The sequence below is a fragment of the Oncorhynchus gorbuscha genome, linkage group LG03 (genome assembly GCF_021184085.1).
Source record: "Oncorhynchus gorbuscha isolate QuinsamMale2020 ecotype Even-year linkage group LG03, OgorEven_v1.0, whole genome shotgun sequence".
Taxonomy (NCBI): domain Eukaryota; kingdom Metazoa; phylum Chordata; class Actinopteri; order Salmoniformes; family Salmonidae; genus Oncorhynchus; species Oncorhynchus gorbuscha.
In genome coordinates this window covers 35,826,657-35,843,507 of record NC_060175.1, presented here as the reverse complement: position 1 = coordinate 35,843,507, position 16,851 = coordinate 35,826,657, and the positions used below count along the sequence as shown (strand labels likewise).

The 16,851-nt window shown below is 42.9% G+C and overlaps 2 protein-coding genes across 2 annotated transcripts in view; both read left to right on the top strand.

The window, feature by feature from the left end:
* The first annotated feature begins 1,931 nt into the window (after positions 1-1,931).
* Positions 1,932-7,028, top strand: LOC124031287 (uridylate-specific endoribonuclease-like). Its single transcript, XM_046342357.1, has 9 exons — positions 1,932-2,073; positions 2,581-2,703; positions 3,251-3,379; positions 3,758-3,932; positions 5,139-5,344; positions 5,746-5,859; positions 5,977-6,083; positions 6,247-6,389; positions 6,583-7,028. Exons 1-9 carry the CDS (start codon positions 2,016-2,018, stop codon positions 6,695-6,697), a joined length of 1,170 nt encoding a protein of 389 aa, XP_046198313.1. The 5' UTR covers positions 1,932-2,015; the 3' UTR covers positions 6,698-7,028.
* A 7,206-nt stretch (positions 7,029-14,234) lies between these two features.
* The window catches only part of LOC124031289 (neurogenic differentiation factor 4-like), a 4,403-nt gene continuing 1,786 nt past the window's right edge, over positions 14,235-16,851 (top strand). The window contains exons 1-2 of the mRNA XM_046342358.1: positions 14,235-14,469; positions 16,709-16,851. The exon at positions 16,709-16,851 is cut by the window's right edge and continues 1,786 nt beyond it. Coding sequence (XP_046198314.1) covers positions 16,715-16,851 — 137 coding nt within the window. The 5' untranslated portion in view covers positions 14,235-14,469; positions 16,709-16,714. The remainder of the gene's footprint in view (positions 14,470-16,708) is intronic.

The window sequence follows — 16,851 nt, the reverse complement described above, 5'->3', positions numbered from 1 at the left end:
CAAGATATTACACTTACCAGTGACTTACCAAGCGAACTTGAAAGTTTGTACCTCAAACCATACGGACTTCCGCCGAGAAAATGAAAGAGAGCGTGCGGCCATGAAGTCTATATATATATGGGCGGACCCCAGCCATGACACAGGTGTATACGGGAGTAAATCTGAAAATCCTCACCTCGGATGTATCCCTCCGCCGTGGAGTGATACCAATATATTGGCGTGATACAATATAGTGAAATATAACTGAGCATGGCTAAACTTACTGTTAGAAAACACATTTTTCATTGAGCTGGGAAATGTCGCTATAGTTTTTGTTTAGCGCCATCTAATGTACTGGAATGCATATCACACTTAGCACACAGGGCAGCACTTCTTTGGGATACAGTTTGATGGTACAAATCTGGTCTATTATTTTCTTTATTATATATCTTTTTACTTGTACTTGTCACGCATTGGTCTTAGTATTTAGTGTTTTCGTTAATTATTTGGTCAGGCCAGGGTGTGACATGGGTTTATGTTGTTGTATTTCGTATTGGGGTTTTTGTATTATTGGGATTGCGGCTGAGTAGGGGTGTTGTATGGGCTTGGCTGCCTGAGACGGTTCTCAATCAGAGTCAGGTGATTCTCGTTGTCTCTGATTGGGAACTGTATTTAGGTAGCCTGGGTTTCGCTTTGTATTCCGTGGGTGATTGTTCCTGTCTCTGTGTAGTTTCACCAGATAGGCTGTAATTAGGTTTCACGTTCCGTTTGTTGTTTTGTATTTTGTATAGTTATTTTCATGTGTCACTTTTTCCATTAAAGTCATGAGTAACCACCACGCTGCATTTCGGTCCGACTCTCTTTCGACAAACGAAGAACGCCGTTACAGTACTATAAGTTTTTTATTTTGAGAGATACTGTTTGACACATTGGCCTATACTGCTATGAGGTGCAAGTTGTTTACATACAGTGGGGCTCATTCTACACAGTGACAGGCCCCAACATCACAACATCAACCATTACATTGCATAGTATTTCCAAGGGCAAGATATGGCTGTGTCCCACTTACATTCACCCCTGTTGTAAGGCACGTGCCTATGGAGCTGAATGCAGAAACAGTTTTCCACTATGACATTGCACAATGGCAGCAGGTGTTCTGGATGTGCTACAGGCTGTACTGCAGAAACCATGGGAAGTGAACTACACCAGATGGCTGACGACCGAATATAACTGGCCCATTTCAGACTTGGAGTGGAAAGGTCCAGGAAAGGGAGTAGAACATTGTTTGCAGAAATATGTAGAAAGTGAGAGATCCACACAATATGTCAGTGTCTATGCATTATTATGCATAATGGACATAGTACCACATTTGAAATGGTTCAGACGTTTATATCATGATACAGTAATCCATTTATGAAGTTTATTAATATGCAATATGCATGAACGCAGACAAAAAATATGGCAGGTGTTTCTATAACACAACAGAATCTGATAAGATGCTATTTTAAAAACCAGACGTGTTCAACAGGTGTGAGTGTGTGAAATTTCTCTCTGCCTGTAGTATTCATTAACTCCGTCCCTCCTACAAGTTAATACAAGTCCACTCTATATTTTTTTAGGAACGTTATAAACAACTCTGTTCTCCCATTCACATGTCACCTCAGCATATTTGCACCATGTCAAACCTTTTGTATGGATGCATCACTAGCGTCCTTCCACATCAACCACTGAATAGGTCATAGTCATATGTTTTACAAAAAGCTTTCGTAACAAATGGGTTACAAATGAGGACACATTGGAAACACATTTGTGAACAGTATGTTCAAACTGGGTCTAACTAGTACAAATGCTATCCTCAATATGTAGTAGCTGCCAATGCTAACCCCAGATTACTGTACTTAACATGATTGGAAGACTGACTATAGGGAGGAGCTTTCATGGATGCTAGAACTTCTGTTTGGCTCGGCTAACTAGCTATATAAGGAAATACATCTTTGGGACAGTGCACCTAGTTATTGGATCTTTGCTGGGCCATAATGAAGATCATTCTGCTTATCATTTTGCTTGTGACCCTGTTCTTTCAGGGGTACAGCAGTAAGTATGAGCCCTCCTCAGGGTGTTATGGGGCAAAGGATAATCTACTAGATAATTATTATTTTTTAACTTCATTAGTATCACTTGAAATTAAATGTAATATACCTGTTAGAATATAATATTATCATTGAGAGTAGGGCAGACCCTAACACAGCCTGTGAGTGCCATGGAGACTGTTGGTCTGACTATGAAAGCCTCTGTAAATGACAGTTACAGTAGCAACCCTCTCTGTCAGTTTATTTTTTATGAGTTAACTCCTTCAAAGCTGTGCTGAAAGTTATGTGTCATAGAATTAGTGTCCAACCGCATTCTAAGCGCTCCACCTTGTAAGTCAGATAGTAAGAATAGTTTATCATCCATTAGGAAATTATTGATTTGTTAATTGTCTCAAAGCCTAGTTAAAATGTGTATGAACTTGACCAAAATAGCCCAAACGAAGCACAGTGTAGTCTTTACATGTCAACAGAAGCAGGGTGTGAACTTTTCACTTTTGTTCCTTTTCTCCAGCTGGATCCACATCCTGCCAGGGCCGCTGTGACGAGAAGTACAACTCTCAGAACAAGTGCCACTGCAACTCCAAGTGCTCCCAGTATGACAACTGCTGCAGTGACTTCGAAGCCCTCTGTAATGGTGAGAGATGCCTGTGTCATTCTGATCTGGAGGCATGCAAACCATGTCCCTGAAACATATCCCACGGTCGACTACACCGAGGCACAGTTAGTTATTCATCTATTATCTGTTTGATAATAGAAATTCACATAGTGGTCGAGGTCAATCACAGTGCACTATTCAGATACTCCTGTATCATATGTGAAAGAGTCTTCACGACACAACCTTTGTGAACTAAGTAAAAATCCACATACTACATGTAGCTCAATATTAGACAATAGTCAGTCATTGGCCTTTCTGATGGCTCACCACCAGTGTTTGAATCAGGGTGCCCTTAGTCTTTTTTACAGCTTGAGAATGCATTGGTGTGCTTGGCCAGTAGAGGTCATTGGTGTGCAATGTAAGGTGTTGCTCATCAAGCATAGCACAACAATCCTTATGCATAGCACAACAATCCTTAGGCTCTTTATGTGAAACACAGTACTCTGCAGTTGAAGTCCTAGCTTACACATTAATGTTAAAATGTCAATTGAAGCTAAAACATAATAATAATGACTTGTCCACTTAGCACCCGCTCCAGGATTGTCCTGCCAGGGCCGCTGTGGGGAGAAATACAACTCTCAGAACAAGTGCCACTGCAACACCAAGTGTGGAGACCACAACAACTGCTGCAGCGACTACACCTCCCTCTGTGGAAGTGAGTTAACTGGCACTCACTACCGTTCAAAAGATTGGGTTCAGTTGGAAATGTCCTTGTTTTTAAAAGAAAAGCAAACATTTTTTTTTATATTTTACTTTACTTTTAAAAACAAGGACATTTCTAAGTGACCCCAAACCTTTGAACAGTAGTGTACAAAATAACATTGTTTATGAGCCACAACAGCAGTAAATGACCAAAATATTATTAAAGCCATGTCACTACTTCTCTATGTTACAGCAGTACAATGATTGTTAATGTAAACTGTTCCCCATGTCTCTGATACTGTTTGTTCTATGGGTGGTAGGCTATTATAGGTTCTATAGGTTCAATGGTGGCAGTCCCTAAAATAAAGTGTTCCTTTCACGTGTCTGTTAGGCTCTGGTGGTGGAGATGGAGGCAGTGACATCACTGATGCTGAGATCAAGTCTATGTCTGAGGCTCTGTATGCTCTGGACTCCAACAAGCCCTCTGCATCAGAGCTGATCATTGACTCCCAGGCCAGAGTGCCCAACTCCGAGACCAGCTCCCAGAACGACCTGTCCCCACGCCCGTGAGATACTTGCCTGAAAAAAACGGTTATATTTAGTTTCTCTTTTCTCTTTCATTCTCTACTTCTCCATTTCCAACCACCTCTTTGTTCTATTATTCCTTCTTCTGTCTCTCTCTTATATTATTTTTTCTCTCTCTTTCTCTCTTTCTATCTTCATCTTTCTTTCCCTGTCCAACTGTCCAACCTCCCCATACTCTCTGCCCCCTGCTCTATCTCTTCCTCTCTCTCTGACCTACAGTATAGATATACAGTACCAGTCAAAAGTTTGGACACCTACTCATTCAAGGGTTTTTCTTTATTTTTACTATTTTATTACATTATAGAATAACAGTGAAGACATCAAAATGATGAAATAACACATATGGAATCATGTAGTAACCAAAAGAGCGTTACACAAATATATTTTATATTTGAGATTCTTCAAAGGAGCCACCCTTTGCCTTGATGACTGCATTGCACACTCTTGGCATTCTCTCAACCAGCTTCATGAGGAAGTCACCTGGAATGCATTTCAAATAACAGGTGTGCCTTGTTAAAAGTTAATTTGTGGAATTTCTTTCCTTCCTAATGCGTTTGAGCCAATCAGTTGTGTTGTGACAAGGTAGGGGTGGTATACAGTAAGTAGATAGCCATATTTGGTCAAAGACCAAGTCATATTAGGGAAAAAACAGCTCAAATAAGCAAAGAGAAATGACAGTATATCATTAATTTAAGACATGAAGGTCAGTCTTTGAAAGTTTCTTGAAGTGCAGTCGCAAAAACCATCAATTGATATGATGAAATTGGCTCTCATGAACTAGTTACCTCTGCTGCAGAGGATACGTTCATTAGAGTTAACTTGCACCTCAGATTGCAGCCCAAATAAATGCTTCACAGAGTTCAAGTAACAGACACATCTAAACATCAACTGTTCAGAGGAAACTGTGTGAATCAGGCTTTCATGGTCGAATTGCTGCAAAGAAACCACTACTAAAGGACACCAATAATAAGAAGAGACTTGCTTGGGCAAGAAACATGAACAATGGACACTAGACCGGTGGAAATCTGTCCTTTGGTCTGATGAGTCCAAATTTGACATTTTTTGTTCCAACCGCCGTGTCTTTGTGAGACGCAGAGTAGGTGAACGGTTTATCTCTGCATGTGTGGTTCCCACCATGAAGCATGGAGGAGGAGGTGTGATGGTGTGAGGGTGTTTTCTTCCATTAGGTTGTTCAAGTTCCTGGACGAGGCGTCTCTGTTCTCCAAGCCATCGTATGCTGCCTTCGTGGCCCTGCTGGACAACTACGAGAGAAACACAGGCACCACAGAGGACTTCACCCCCCAGCAGCTGGCTGAGCAGGATACCTTCCTCAAGGAGGCCATGTCCAACACCGAGCTGGGCAGAGAGCTCTACGCCTTCCTCTTCACCAAGGGTATGGTAGTGTAGACATCCACTCTGTGGCCTACTGAGAAAACATAATCCAGTCTTTATATCATCATCAAGTCTCTAAGAGCCCGTCTACCATTAATATGCCATCACATACAGTACCTTCCTAGCTTGCACCTACAGTTCATGTTACAATATATCTATGATACCACCCCTTCAAATTTGTATCTCAATATTGCTCACTACCTCTGATGATGTCCAAACATCTCCATGTAAAAGAAGGTGTACCTAACTGGATTCAGCCCAGCTTGAACAAAAAAAAGTGAATCAGGTGCTCGACTGAGGGACTTGAAAATCCCCAAAACATTCCATACTCCTGGAGCAAGGAATGCTGTTTGGATCTATCTCCATGTGTAATGTGTCAGTTTGCTGTTCTCTCTTCCCCAGGACGCTACAGCTCTGAGGAGGAGTTCCTCCATGACCTGAAGATGATGTGGTTTGGCCTCTACTCCCGCTACGCTGGCAAGATGGACTCCAGTGGCTTTGAGCACATTTTTGCAGGTATGATATGTGTGTGGGTGTGTCAGTGTGTGTGTGTAAAAGTGTGGTGCGCATCTAGTTTTGTTAGTGTGCAAGCATATGTGTGTGTGTTTATAAAGTGAATGTATGTTATTCTAGGTGAGATAAAAGGTGGGAAGATATCTGGCTTCCACAACTGGCTCCAGTTCTACCGGTTGGAGAAACAGGGTCTGATTGACTACTACAGCCACAGCTTCGATGGACCTGTAAGCACCAAACAAACCATCACATTCACAACACAACTCTGCAATCATAACATAATCATAACACAAAGTCTCCAAAAATTGAGATTTGAATGAGACCTCTCTCTCTCTCTCTCTCTCTCTCTCTCTCTCTCTCTCTCTCTCTCTCTCTCTCTCTCTCTCTCAGTGGACTTCCTACCCTGATGTTCTGGGGATGCAGTTTATGTGGGATGGCTACTTTAAGCAGGTTGGTTCTTCCATCATTGGCTGCAGTCCTGAGTTCGACTTGGCCGTGTACAGTCTCTGCTACATCACCCGTCCAGGGAAACAGTGAGTACTACATTTGTGTGTGTGTTCATTGGTTCATTCCTTTTTCATGATCGACCAACGATGATGCACACACAATACATCGCCATTGCTGTTCTGCACTTCCATCCATTTTGGAACGTGTGTCACACTCATTATGTGAGTGTGTGCTTGTTGCCATTTTATGTTATGTTTTCATCTGGTTTTCTGTTTGCAGGTGTAAACTGAGCCTGGGAGGGAAGCCACTGGTGATCCAGACCTACACCTGGGATAAATCCTCCTATGGGAATGGGAAGAAGTACATCGGCTCCGCCTTCCCTGCCACGCCCTAGAACTGAAGCACACAGTGGCCACTCAGCATTCAACAGTCTGTCATCACATCCCACATCGAACTAAACCATGTCCAATTTTAGCCCTGATACGCAGGAGCATTTCAATCAGATCTTGTATTTGTAAAAGAGTCACATTTTTGTCAATGGGACAATTCATCCTAATTTAAGTTCATATAGGATGAATGTATTGTCTCACTATAAATGTAGTTGCAAAACATAGATGTTGTAATTTTTAAATTTAGTAATTTAGCAGACGCTCTTATCAAGAGAGGCTTACAGTAGTGAGTGCATACATTTTGTAGTAATAAAGCAAAGGTGACATACCATTCTATATTGGGACTCTTGACATTTTTGCTCATGATTATTTGTACAATTGGGATTATTTTTTCTCAAAGAATGAAGATTCTAATAAATCAGGTGAGCTCAAAAAGAAGTTCAGGTTGTAATGTTTTACAACCATATTTGCCAGAACTTGTCCAAGATGATCAAGAATAGTCCAACACCAAGCAGTTAGTCAAGCAATGAAAACATGTGTAGGGTATGAGAATCCTATGCACTTCTGAGGGCAAGCTCAAACTATGCCCAACGGGGCTGAAAATGGGCATTTACACGCCCCTAGAGCCGGCACAATGGTGACACCCCACCACTAAAGCATGTATGTATATGACACAATCGCTTACTGTCTTACCCAAACAAAAACCAAATGCGGTCTCTTGCACCCCTCACCAACAAACAAATGTAAACGAATAGAAACAAAAACAGATTTAGCAGATCCTATTCTGCTTGACCTACTCCAAACAGTACCCACTAGCTAAACCTTTTCCTATCAGCTGTCCCACCCCAGCTGGGTGTGTGGATCTGCATGTGTGTAAGGCTGCTTCCAGCTGGGATGGGGAGATCGAGTTTACCCTTTCACTCATCCAGGGTGACTAACGGGATAAACTCTGGGTCTGCCGACGGAACAGGGGCACACGCTTGCACCCCTGTTTAAAGAAAGTATTAGAGGAGATGGATCTGCCTTAGATCCCATTGTCCCCCGGTATGTTAGTGTCCGTGCCAAGCGAGAACACAAGGCCAGTGACTTCATGCTAAAAACACCGCCTTTCAGGAATTCATCTGATTTGGACCTCCACAAACAGTCTCAGTCTCACATCAATTTGACAAGAAAGATTTGCTCTGTGAGGAATTTCTCCGGGTCAGTATTGTCAGACCATGTTACATTTTCTGGGCAGGTGACTCTGCAAATTAGAAGAGTAAATGTCCTCTGTTTTTGAACCCAAGATGGAATCAAATTAAACCACACTGGGGCAAGAGAGAGAAAAATATTCAATTGTTTCTTTTGTTGCTCTTAAAACTTCATAATCTAATTATAGCTGGCCACCCGCCAACCCCTCCACACATAGCCCCCCAAATGGGCTCCCCCTGGCAGAACTACTAGCCACCTGACTTTTGTTTTGTAATTATATTATCCCGCTCTCTTTAGCGTGTCGTGGCTAATGGCTGAGCGGGATGGTCCAGCTGCCCACGCAGAAACAAAGCAGCTTACTGGGCCAGACAATGGGCCCGTGGAAAAGGGACGCCTGAAGGCGATCGGCCAATGAGCGCCCACCACAGGGGGCCAAGGGAGGGTTAAGGGAAGGGTTAAGGGGGTTTGGGGTGTAGCTGGGGAGGTATCTATTTTTGTGGCCCCGTGGAGCAGCCTCATCAATAGAATGGTTGGTATAAAGACACATGGTCCAGATCACCAGAACGTTTAGGGCTTGGGATGGAGAGAGGTTCAAGTGTTGCTTAGTGGAACTTCCAAGCTGATCAGGGACCATGAAACTCAGAGTAACTTTCATTCTCTGGAGGTTTGTTTGTCTTTCTGAATGCTCTATAATTAACAATATGATGAGCCTATTGTCGTCCCTATTCAGAACATTAAAAGTATTTGAAGAGAATTTAGGTAATGGGACAGTGAGGGCCACAAGTATTATGTGAAGTGGTGATTGTGATATGTTACTGTCAAATAAAATGTGAAAGAAAATCAATTTTACACATAACATAATTGTAATAGCATAATTTCTGATATGTGATATTGTGAATAAAAGCATTTAAAACTTAGGCCTAATTATAATTACACATGCAGTCTTTCCAGACCAATCACGACCCCCAATCCCCAACCCTCCACCAACACGCGCACACACACACGCACAAACACACAAGCACAAACGTGCGCTCTCCTCCTGCCTCATTGGGGTATTGGGATCTCTCATAGGACTCCCAGTCTGACAGATGGACACAGCCCCCTCTCCCAACTGTAATTGTAAACAGGACTGCTGGGGATTCAGGAAGAGGTCGTGTGCCTAGGGGGTGTATGTGTGTGTGTGTTTGTGTGTTAGAGAGTGGGGATTGTGCTCGGCTTTCTGCAGCTGAAGCCGCTGCCCTCTCAAGCAAACATACAAACATACCTACACAAGGTGAGTAGGGAGGGTCCTTAGGGATCAATGTTAGGTCAGATGAGAAGTGCTGAGCAACTATCAGATAGTTAATGAGAGAAAATGGGGGAGAGGAAGGAAGTATGAGCCATCTGTCAGAGAAGTTCATAGTGCATGACCAACACTAAGGGGACCAGGGGACAGCAATCATAGATACCTTTTTACCACTTGTGACATAGGGATATTTATCCTGCTTTATTTTGCTCCAGGTTTATTCTGCTCCAGATAAATTAAGTCTTTATGTTCTCTTAATCTGTGTTACGCATAGTTTTCTCAGGTGTCTGCCAAAGTGAGGCTATTTGGAAGTGTGAGGCCTCAGATAGGATATTTCCAGGTTATACCCACTCTGGGGAAGAGCAAGGCCTGGCTAAATTATTCCCATTCTGGGTTGCAGGTGTGGAGTAGGACAGGCGGGACACAGGGGGAGGTGAGGGAGATTGGCGTGGGGGGGGGGGGGGGGGGTCGGCTGGGGAGTGTGAGACACATCCATTGGGTGCACAGACAGGCCCCCATGCAACCCCTCACTCCCCACCTCTCCAACATGAGCACATGTGATCATTTTTCTCATGGGATGGTAGCACTTCCCTCAATGTCTTTCTATCTGTCCCTCCCACAATCACACACTGTATCTATTGAATGTAAAGTCTATACAGACACAGAAACGTGTTTTCATGGATGCCAAGGGAAGACAGGCCTCCCCCAAAAAATGGATGAAGAAAACGGAAAAGAAATACATACTAAATCATTTGTCTTTCGTCTGTCTCTCTGTGTTTCATAAATGTCCTTCGATTCGAAAGAGGCTGAATTTACACTACCGTTCAAAAGTTTGGGGTCATTTAGAAATGTCCTTGTTTTTAAATAATACCCGCAAAACACTAGTCTCAACGTCAACAGTGAAGAGGCGACTCCAGGATGCTGGCCTTCTAGGCAGAGTTGCAATGAAAAGCCATATCTCAGACTGGCCAATAAAAATAAAAGATTAAGATGGGCAAAATAACACAGACACTGGACAGAGGAACTCTGCCTAGAAGGCCAGTATATCCCGAGTCGCCTCTTCACTGTTGACGTTGAGACGGGTGTTTTACGGGTACTATTTAATGAAGCTCCCAGTTGAGGACTTGAGGCATCTGTTTCTCAAACTAGACACTCTAATGTAGTTGTCCTCTTGCTCAGTTGTGCACCGGGGCCTCCCACTCCTCGTTCTATTCTTGTTAGAGCCAGTTTGTGCTGTTCTGTGAAGGCAGTGGTAAACAGCGTTGTGTACGAGATCTTCAGTTTCTTGGCAATTTCTCACATGGAATAGCCTTCATTTCTCAGAACAAGAATAGACTGCCACGTTTCCGAAGAAAGTTCTTTGTTCCTGGCCATTTTTAGCCTGTAATTGAACCCACAAATGCTGATGCTCCAGAAACCCATCTAGTCTAAAGAAGGACAGTTTTATATTGCTTCTTTAATCAACACAACAGTTTTCATATGTGCTAACATAATTGCAAAAGGGTTTTCAATTAGCCTTCTAAAAGGATAAACTTGGATTAGCTAACACAACGTGCCATTAGAACACAGGAGTGATGGTTGCTGATACATTTACATTTACATTTAAGTCATTTAGCAGACGCTCTTATCCAGAGCGACTTACAAATTGGTGCATTCACCTTATGACATCCAGTGGAACAACCACTTTACAATAGTGCATCTAAATATTTTAAGGGGGGTGAGAAGGATTACTTTATCCTATCCTAGGTATTCCTTAAAGAGGTGGGGTTTCAGGTGTCTCCGGAAGGTGGTGATTGACTCCGCTGTCCTGGCGTCGTGAGGGAGTTTGTTCCACCATTGGGGAGCCAGAGCAGCGAACAGTTTTGACTGAGCTGAGCGGGAACTGTACTTCCTCAGTGGTAGGGAGGCGAGCAGGCCAGAGGTGGATGAACGCAGTGCCCTTATTTGGGTGTAGGGCCTGATCAGAGCCTGGAGGTACTGAGGTGCCGTTCCCCTCACAGCTCCGTAGGCAAGCACCATGGTCTTGTAGCGGATGCGAGCTTCAACTGGAAGCCAGTGGAGAGAGCGGAGGAGCGGGGTGACGTGAGAGAACTTGGGAAGGTTGAACACTAGACGGGCTGCGGCGTTCTGGATGAGTTGTAGGGGTTTAATGGCACAATCCAGATGGGAGATGACAAGTGCCTGGATTAGGACCTGCGCCGCTTCCTGTGTGAGGCAGGGTCGTAATCTGCGGATGTTGTAGAGCATGAACCTACAGGAACGGGCCACCGCCTTGATGTTAGTTGAGAACGACAGGGTGTTGTCCAGGATCACGCCAAGGTTCTTAGCGCTCTGGGAGGAGGACACAATGGAGTTGTCAACCGTGATGGCGAGATCATGGAACGGGCAGTCCTTCCCCGGGAGGAAGAGCAGCTCCGTCTTGCCGAAGTTCAGCTTGAGGTGGTGATCCGTCATCCACACTGATATGTCTGCCAGACATGCAGAGATGCGATTCGCCACCTGGTCATCAGAAGGGGGATAATAATGGGCCTATGTAGATATTCCATAAAAAATCTGCCGTTTCAAGCTTTAAAAGTCATTTACAACATTAGCAATATCTCCACTGTATTTCTGATCAATTTGATGTTATTTTAATGGACAAAAACAAGGACATTTCTCACTGGGGAAAGCACTCTGTTGCAGTACTTTAGGTGTAGCCCAACTATCTGATGCTGTCTGGTCAAAATGAGTATGACATTGTTGCTGCACATAACTAGCATTAAATGCAAGGGAAGCCAGCGAGCATTTGGCCTCCCTTGATTAAAAAAAAAGTATAAAAAAATTGCCAATTAGCAGTGAGCTAAACTGAGTGAGCTCAGCTGTGAATGGTCCTGGCTCACCAAAAGAAGGTGTCATGGGAAGTCAGCTTAGATTTGGCTTCACACCAATCACATCACCAGAAATCAGCCATGGATTGAGATAGGGATTTGAGATTTTAATTCTCCATACTGGCTAATGATTATGAAGGTGATTCTGATCCAACCATGAATTCATACATTGTGCCCCTGGACTGAGAGAATGGAAGTTCAATATGTAGCTAGATGTAGTAGGCCTGGGACATCATTGCCCATGTAAGGAAGTCAGGCTAGCAAGCAAGCATTTTTGCCAGGTATCCTAGGACACCAAAAACTAAAAGTGTGTACTGTAAGACAGTATCATAAACCATTTAGGCAACATGAAAGGGGAGCATGGATTTGCTGGCGTTTCTCTACAACTCAACTAGTGTGAGTCAACATGTTTTTGTTCTACTTGCAAGCACACACACACACACACACACACACACACACACACACACACACACACACACACACACACACACACACACACACACACACACACACACACACACACACACACACACACACACACACACACACACACACAGAAATCAGTACCATGGACAGCCACAACATATTTAGCTTATGATGATTGGACTAAATCGTTTTTAGTATATTTTAGTTGCCACTGTATTAGACTAAGCATAGGTGATTAGATGATGTTGAAGTTGAAATGGTGCTGGATTAGTGGAGGCAGCGCATGTTTTCTTTGTGACTTGTGGTAACTCTCCTTTGTTCTAAATCAATAGTTTAGCAGTCCGGAAATATTGGAAAACTTAACTTGTTTGACGATGCTGTAGGTCATGTAACTGTTTGTTCCATGCAATATGCTTTGTGGACTTCAGGAAGGTTGTTGAATTTATTCTGCCACTTTGTCTTCTTATTGTCTCGGCCTTAGGCCTGCCTAAATACTGTATCATGGTGTCAAGGCATATGAACTAACAGGTTACACTGCAAATCTTAATGGCAGAAAGCATTTTGTCTGCAGTTTTCGGTTTGGCTATTTGTTTCAAGTGTATGTGGCGGTTCGAGCTTGTATGGCGCCTGGGTGAAACACCCCTTCAGCGCCCGCACCCTCCCCCGTCCGCACCCGGGGGCGCCCCGTGCCCATGTCGCCCGTACCTAAATCCGCTACTGATTTTGTATTAGTCTATAAATAAATCTCTTTGCCAAAATTCTTCATCTCTCCTATGTCTTATTCGACTAGTATTTGTGAAAGTGTAAGGATAATAATTCAGCCATAGTTCTGAAATGTTTATTGCTTGCCAACATTTTACTCCCTCTGTTTAATTTAACACACATACATTAATTATTAACTTCGGTTGCCTATCCTGACGTGAAGTTCGTTCTATGGAAAGTATTTGACTCTGATGTGTGTCACAGAAAGTATTTGACTTTAGCCACAAAATTAAGGAAATTAGAAGGGGGGGGGGGTTCTGTCAGGTGGGAGATTTTCGGCCCAACACTGGCACCCAAAACGAGTGGGCACCTATTCAGTCCAAGTTAAGCAATGTGCACAAGTAATAGCCCACTTGTACCGAAACAGCCTGCCTCCATTCTGTTAGTTTCACTAAGGCACAGCGCATGTCCCGTCTCGCGAGGGGTGTCTCTGGAGCCCTATTTAATGAGCGTTATTGGGTGCAATGAGCGCACGCCTGACGCCAATATTTGCTCAGCACACCAGGATGTATGAATGGACGGGGGAATGGCGCGAACACTGCTCATGCGCAACCGCAAACTCTCTTAATCGGTTAAACTCATAATACAGAGCGTGCCGCTCGATCTCTCTATGCAAAAGTTGCGCTGCTTATTTGTCGAAACAGACTGATGATACAAACAATACAAAACTAAAAACGATTGCAACGATGAAAATATTCTAACGTAGATAATGTCACGAGCTATAAATCAAATCAAATCAAATCAAATTATTTATATAGCCCTTCGTACATCAGCTGATATCTCAAAGTGCTGTACAGAAGCCCAGCCTAAAACCCCAAACAGCAAACAATGCAGGTGTAAAAGCACGGAGAGTTCAGGCCTACAGGCTATCAATCTAATCAAAGCTGGTTAACTTTTTTTGTTAACGACCACGGGCCGCCCACGCGCGCTCTCGAGCGCAGATGAATTGGATGCGAGAGGATGAGAGAGTTAGAGGAGGAGCCTGTGCATGGCTCGGAGCCTTAAACACCGGACCCCGGCCGGGTGACCCGCAGAGATGCTACACTCTGGGATGGAACACTGACAACAACTGTATCGGAGACGCAGGGGAGAAAGTTAATAAAGACTGAGTGCTTTAGGCTAGTTGATGGATAGAACGTTTTACTCCCTGTAGAAAGGTGAGATAGTAGTAACCTATAGACTACGCCTGCTCAACAGCCAACAAGAACACACAGGAGGTCCTTAGGAGCGTTATTTCAAACAGCAGGTAGGCCAATCTCATCTTTCTCATTTTAATTAATGTCAATGTTTTACTCTCATAGGATAATCGTGTAATTTGAATAGCATAGCCCTATTGAATATTAAAATATTTTGATCATGTTTAAGTGAAGTTGTCCATTTATACATTGGTAGGGTAATAGGTTATGATTTGACATTTTTCGAAATGTTGGGTTAGGTTATGCTAAATAACAGGAATGAGGCATACAGCTGCAACTGTGTTAAGGCATTATAGGCTACAGACATGAATACATTGTTATAATCGATTATCTAATTTAGGATTCCAAAAACTGTGACATGATTATTAGACACTAGGTTTACTGCTCCTAAAATGTGCCTGGCATAATCTTAACGGGAACATTTTATCAGGTGTAAACCTATACTTAAATCCGTAATTATTTATACAAAGACAGTTACCCCACCAGCTCATCATGCTTCAGAATCACTTTGGACATAAGATTGTTGCTATAAAGATGGTCCAAATGGCTAATAAGTGTACGAAATTATGCTATAGGTTATCATTCAGCAAGCTAAATTATGGTCCGGAATAAAAATCTATGACACACACAGTTGTGGACAAATTTCTTAAAACCAATAAATAGTTTCAAATAGGCCTATAGGTCAGCATCTAATAGCCTCAATAATACAATTCATTTTCCACAATGTTCAAAATATGGGCAGACCTACAATGAAAAGTACTAATGAATCCTATCCTGAATCCTAATGAATCGTTACCGTAACCATAAACACAGAACACAATCAGCCGAGTACAATTTGTCGCAGAGTTATACTGTACATGAATTATTCTGCGTTCCCTGTCACTGATCCGGGAATGTAGTCTAACCTTGAGTTAATCCCATGTTGCCGCTTCATCCACGGAGGGAGCAAATCCCGCAATGGCCCAGATTGAGAGTCCATCCCGGAGCCCGTCGCGATCTAAAAGCCTGGAATTACAGAGTTTAGAAGTCCCCCGAGATCAAGTTTCCCCTCGGATTAAAACCCTCTAAAACCTTTTTAGGGGGAGGGTACGGGTTTGATTCGGGGTACATTTGTTTTGAATGGTTTAAACGCTCATAGGCAGACTGGGTATCCTACAGGCTCATAGCCATTCAGTAACATGTTGATCCTCATGTGCAGTATAATCCCTTCATTAGCGGTGATTGACACCTGAAGCACGAGAGCGGCAGGACCTGAGCAGGAGAGAGTAGCACTATAGGAGCTGTCCACTGTCCACGTGACCATGGTGCTGAATTTTTTTCTTCGTCACTTGCTTCGTAAACAACAGGTGTGGGCTAACAGTGAAATGCTTACTTAAGGCAACAATGCATAGAGAAAGAAAATGGAGAAATAATAGAAAAATTCAACACTAATCCTTGTAGGCTAATCAAATTACATTTTATTAGTCCATACATATATTTATCAGATGTTAATGCAGGTGTAGTGAAATGCTTGTGTTGCTAGCTCCAACAGTACAGCAATATCTAACAATACACAACAATACACATAAAGTGTAAAAGTAATTTAAAAAAGTAAAAGAATGGAATTTAGAAATATAGAAATATTAAGATGAGCAATGTGGGAGTCCGCAGTATATATATATATAATGGGATGGGATGGGATGTATAGTCAATATGGATATACTATGTAGTATATCTGAAGTATTACATATGACAGCAGCATGCTTCAGGAGAATCATCAAACTAAAAATCCCTAAAATATTCAAAGAACCCCCAATGTACTGTTACAAACTGGTCATTAAGGCCTTAGCTTAGATAATTGCTCACAGTCTTAAGTAGATTGTACAGTAAGCAGGCTGAGGCTATAGTCCTGACCTAATCTCATGGACAGACTAGTAAACATAAAACCAAATTACCCAAGATTTTAGTTCTGGGTTAACGAAGATCAGTCATGACCTAGCTCTCATCTCATCTTGAGACTAGTCGGCCACACAAGGTCAGTAGAACTCATTAGGCTGCGGGACAAGACTGCTAGAAATAGACTGGTCCTGGTCTGGTCCTCAAAACCAGCTAGGGTCAATGTCCCAGCATCTGTTGGTCTACACAGTCAAAGAAAACCTACTCTCAATTCACTTAGCTTTGGAAAGTATAGACAAAACATGTAAAAGGGTAGAGTTGTGATGAGCCTCATTTGGCCTCAAAATCTTCATTAAAAAATTGTATATGTTAAGGTCAAAACTGTTGCTAATGTTAGTGTGTTTTCGTTTCCAGGAGACCATGATGGCCAAGTTGTACGGGAGGCCCAGCGAGGGGGCGGATCTAGTCAGTTCTCTGGAGTGGATGGATGATGACGTGAGCTCCCCAGACGGAGACGAGCCAATCACAGCAAACCGCTACAGACCGGGTGGAATGGG

What these genes read in the sequence shown, in the direction of transcription:
- LOC124031287 (XM_046342357.1), top strand. Translation starts at nt 2,016, where the DNA reads ATGAAGATCATTCTGCTTATCATTTTGCTTGTGACCCTGTTCTTTCAG. An exon ending in CTACACCTCCCTCTGTGGAA is followed by an intron (nt 3,380 to 3,757) that starts GTGAGTTAACTG and finishes CGTGTCTGTTAG; the next exon opens with GCTCTGGTGGTGGAGATGGA. An exon ending in ATCACCCGTCCAGGGAAACA is followed by an intron (nt 6,390 to 6,582) that starts GTGAGTACTACA and finishes TTCTGTTTGCAG; the next exon opens with GTGTAAACTGAGCCTGGGAG.